The sequence below is a fragment of the Aplysia californica genome, unplaced genomic scaffold (assembly GCF_000002075.1).
Source record: "Aplysia californica isolate F4 #8 unplaced genomic scaffold, AplCal3.0 scaffold00156, whole genome shotgun sequence".
NCBI classification, from domain to species: Eukaryota; Metazoa; Mollusca; class Gastropoda; order Aplysiida; family Aplysiidae; genus Aplysia; species Aplysia californica.
In genome coordinates this window covers 909,330-911,624 of record NW_004797426.1, presented here as the reverse complement: position 1 = coordinate 911,624, position 2,295 = coordinate 909,330, and the positions used below count along the sequence as shown (strand labels likewise).

General features: G+C 46.7%; 1 protein-coding gene across 1 annotated transcript in view; it reads left to right on the top strand.

Annotated features, from left to right (window-relative positions):
- Nucleotides 1-921: 921 nt before the first annotated feature.
- The window catches only part of LOC101864296 (leucine-rich repeat serine/threonine-protein kinase 1), a gene marked incomplete at its 5' end in the record, with an annotated part of 5,970 nt that continues 4,596 nt past the window's right edge, over nt 922-2,295 (top strand). Inside the window, 2 exon segments of the mRNA XM_013082022.2 lie at nt 922-1,054; nt 1,512-1,603. Of these exon segments, the coding sequence (XP_012937476.2) occupies nt 922-1,054; nt 1,512-1,603 (225 nt within the window).

Genomic DNA, 2,295 nt, shown 5'->3' with positions numbered 1-2,295 from the left:
AGGGACTAGATCTAGATCTCCACTCTACAGAGGGACTAGATCTAGATCTCCACTCTACAGAGGGACTAGATCTAGATCTCCACTCTACAGAGGGACTAGATCTAGATTCTAGATTAGATAGCCTAGGCTATAATTTTACTTCAGGTGAGATCTCCACTCTACAGAGGGACTAGATCTAGATTAGATAGCCTAGGCTATAATTTTACTTCAGGTGAGATCTCCACTCTACAGAGGGACTAGATCTAGATTCTAGATTAGATAGCCTAGGGTGTAATTTTAATTCAGGTGAGATCTCCACTCTACAGAGGGACTAGATCTAGATCTACTAAGGTCAGTGCAAACGGGACTGCAGTTGTACAGGGGTGCTCAGTACAGCGGCAAAGGTGTTGCCTCCTTGATCCAATACTGCGCGATGTGCTCAGTACAGCGGCAAAGGTGTGGCCTCTTTGATCCAATACTGCGCGCGCTCTACATCGATGTACAAGTTTAAAGTGAAAGCACAAACACTGGATTTTTAGTCACCAAGTCCAAACTGTGTCAAAGTGACTCAAATGCTTGGTAGTCTACTTACTGCCTTTGTTGTTTTTTTGTTTGTTTTTTGTTGTTGTTGTTTTTTCAAATACATTTTAATTCAGTTGCCTATGGTTAATAAATATGACAGTTTTCCCTTCGAAAACCATAGGCTAGATTTTCCTGTATATATTGCCTCTGGATCTCACTGGTTTTACTCCGGCCTTCGGAGAGCGCGCGTCCGCCTTCGCATGAATTTCCTCCTTTTTTGAAATTCCTGAGTGGCAGCTATGCCCCCTGTACGTGTCTGTATGTCGGTACACGACACATGTGTCCCACATTGTCTGTATGTCGTTACACGACACATGTGTCCCCTGTACGTGTCTGTATGTCGGTACGATGTGTCCCCAGGGTCGCGCACACAGTACCTGGTCAAACAGAAGATCCCCCGCAAGTATCTGCTGTTACAGAACATCGTGCGAGAGTTGGCGGTGGAGCGGGTCAACGCCGCCAAGGAACCGGTGCTCAACCGATCCAAGTACACGTGAGTCACACGCTCCCTGGGGGAGGGGGGGGGGGCCTTGTTTCCTCTTGTCTACTAGTGAAAACAGTAATACTAATAACAATAGTGCAGAACATTTCTATAGTAGCCACCCCCATATATATATCTATATATATATATCTACTCACAGCTGTACAACTCTGACAACACTGGCAGTGTACTATAGAGACAGTTTTGTCGTGTCAATGTACAACTGACAACACTGGCAGTGTACAATAGAGACAGTTTTGTCGTGTCAATGTACAACTCTGGGTTGTTGATACAGTGTATGTGTGTCGCTGATACGACTTATGTGTGTCGCTGACCTGAGCTATGTGTGTCCTATATGTGTCGTCTGTGTGTCGCTGATACGACCTATGTGTGTGGCTGACATGAGCAATGTGTGTCCTATGTGTGTCGCTGACATGAGCTATGTGTGTCCAATGTGTGTCGCCGACAGGCTGTGTGTCCAGAACAAGATGATGGAGAAGGGCGTGACCTTCAGAGATGTGGAGGAGCTGGAGCAAGCCACGAGGTTCCTGCACGAGAACGGTAAACCCACGTGTGTCCTGTCTGTGTGTCATGTCTGTATGTCATGTTTGTGAGAACGGTAAACCCACATGTGTAATGTCTGTGAAAACGGTAAACCCACGTGTGTCATGTATGTGAGAACGGTAAACCCACGTGTGTCATGTCTGTGTGTCATGTCTGTGTGTCATGTCTGTGAGAACGGTAAACCCACGTGTGTCTTGTCTGTGAGAACGGTAAACCCACGCGTTTCTTGTTTGTGAGAACGGTAAACCCACGTGTGTCATGTATGTGAGAACGTTAAACCCACGTGTGTCATGTCTGTGTGTCATGTCTTTGAGAACGGTAAACCCACGTGTGTCATGTCTGTGAGAACGGTAAACCCACGTGTGTCCTGTCTGTGTGCCATGTCTGTGAGAACGGTAAACCCACGTGTGTCTTGTCTGTGAGAACGGTAAACCCACGCGTTTCTTGTTTGTGAGAACGGTAAACCCACGTGTGTCATGTATGTGAGAACGTTAAACCCACGTGTGTCATGTCTGTGTGTCATGTCTTTGAGAACGGTAAACCCACGTGTGTCATGTCTGTGAGAACGGTAAACCCACGTGTGTCATGTCTGTGAGAACGGCAAACCCACGTGTGTCATGTCTGTGTGTCATGTCTGTGTGTCATGTCTGTGAGAACGGTAAACCCACGTGTGTCTTGTCTGTGAGAAC